Here is a 2,174-nt window from a genome sequence, read left to right on the forward strand (position 1 = left end):
CATACACACACACAGGCAAATTCTCAACTTTTCAGATTAGATACTAAAGTTAATAAATTATGTTGTTATGGCATCCAGCTTAGAGTGTGAATGAGAACAAATTTGCCAAATTAACCACCATACAGAATTTCAAGCGTGCCCTCTTTTGCAAGACCTGTGACCAGTTAAGAACCTCGTGTCAGAAGAAGCGGCAGGTGCAAGGTGGCTTCCCTGAAGCACGAGATTGCCCGCTTCTGTTACACGTTTTGCTGCTACTATGGGAACAGAGTGATTCTCTACCCAAAAGGTTTCCTTCCATCATCTTGGTGAACGAGAGAGGAATACTTAGTGCTGACGGGAGTTCTTTGAGAGAAAAGCAATATTGTAAACAAGAAATCCCCGTTTATAATTACAGAGAAACAGAGTACTGGCTGTTTCAAATCATTACGGAGTATTAAAATATCTTGTGTAATGAAACTGTATTTTATATACAACCCCGTATAACAAGTCAATGGAAAATGGATTACAAGGATTTGCATGTGGTCATTTAAAATTTTGATTACCTAGAAAAATCCAACAGGCAAGTGGTTTTAACCAAATTCAGGCAAAAATCACACTACAAACGTATGGCATAGTCATTCCCCGTTCTCTCACTCATACAGTTGTTTTTAAGTGTGTAGGAAAAGACTTTCCAAGTTTTAAAACCAATGACATACAAGAGCTATACATTTTGTTGTTATTTAAATAAAATTCATCTTTAAATATCCAATACATGGGAAACTCACTTCAGTGTCCAAAATTATGGAGGCCATGTTAGTTTTTAAGATGGAGATGGGATAGTCCCTCTGCATCCCATGGTACATCTCGAATCATACGGGCGAGGAGTTCGTTTGTGGAGGTGGTTAGTACAAACATCCAGGGGCCAAGTCCCAGCGGCTGTATCCAAAAGGGGGGCAGATTGGGATGGGCCCGGAAAGATCACCGACCTTCCCAGCTTGCCTGCTCCCCTATCCCATCAGTGTTTTGGGGAACTCCTGAGTGTTGTGAAGGGGTTTGGGGTTCAGAAGATCTTGCACTCATTGATGGAGAAGAGCCTCCTCCGGTTTCTCCTCCGGGCCTGGTTGACAGCAGTTCGGACGGCGCACTCGAATACCTGCTGCACCCCCCGGTTGCTGAGAGCCGAGCACTCCAGGTAGCCCTTGGCTCGCACATCCTGGGCCAGTCTCTTGCCCTCGACGGCGTTGATGCAGGAGGCCCTGTGGGGCCCCACCTCGCGCTGGTCAGTCTGGGTGGCCACCACCAGCACCGGGGTGCAGGGCAGGTTGCTCCTGATCTCACTGATCCACTTGTTCTTCAAGTTCAGGAAGGAGCTGTGGTTGGCCACCGAGTAGCACATCAGCACCACGTCTGCCTGCTGGTAGGACAGGGGCCGGATGCTCCTGAAGGCATCGTTGCCAGCAGTATCCCAGAGGCCCAGGCTGATCTGGACGCCATCCATGAACACGTCCACACCCGTGTTCTCATACACCGTGGGTTTGTAGGCCTCCGGGAAGGTCTCGGAGGTGAAGCGCACCAACAGGGACGTCTTGCCCACGGCGCTGTCGCCCACCAGCACACACTTGATGGAGCTCAGCATCTTCCCGGCGTGCAGCTACTTGCAAGTCCAGAAGACCTGGAGAAAGAGCCCTCAGTGGGCTGCCGGGGTGAGCGCCATTCAGCCCGGAGTGAAGGGCAGGCGGTTTGTGTTCTCTCTCAGGACCTTGGCAGCAGTCTATGAGATGTACCTCTCCCCTTCCATCCAAGAGAGAGAGGCACCTGCTACCTGGAAAACCTCCCAAGCCTAGTCTCCAACTGGAACAGAAAGAGAAGGGGGGAAGTTGAGTCGTTTTTCCTTTTTGATGACAGAGAGCTTGCTCATTGGCAAAATGATTGACTGGGGGCCCATCTCAGGGAAGACATCTAGCCCCACCTGTCCAAACCCATCCTTCCCCTCAGCTTAGTAAGTGAAGGCCTGTCTCCCCCTCAACACTCGCACCCACAATGCCCCCTGAGCAAGAAGCAGAAGCTGCCAGGCATTTTGTTGCACACTTGTTATCCCAGCAGCATGGGAGGCTGAGACAGAAGGATCACAATGTAGAGAACAGCTTAGGTAACTTAGCAAGACCTGTCTCAAATTTAAAAAAAAAGAAAGAAAA

General features: G+C 49.3%; 1 protein-coding gene across 1 annotated transcript; it reads right to left on the reverse strand.

Annotated features, from left to right (window-relative positions):
- Nucleotides 1-1,039: 1,039 nt before the first annotated feature.
- RHOH (ras homolog family member H) lies at nt 1,040-1,618 on the reverse strand (the record flags this gene model as incomplete). The annotated part of the gene is made up of 1 exon (XM_080697779.1): nt 1,040-1,618. Exon 1 carries the CDS (start codon nt 1,613-1,615, stop codon nt 1,040-1,042), a length of 576 nt encoding a protein of 191 aa, XP_080553905.1. The 5' UTR covers nt 1,616-1,618.
- Between the last annotated feature and the right edge of the window lie 556 nt (nt 1,619-2,174).

This window comes from Muscardinus avellanarius, assembly GCF_963383645.1.
Source record: "Muscardinus avellanarius genome assembly, chromosome: 6".
Classification (NCBI taxonomy): Eukaryota; Metazoa; Chordata; class Mammalia; order Rodentia; family Gliridae; genus Muscardinus; species Muscardinus avellanarius.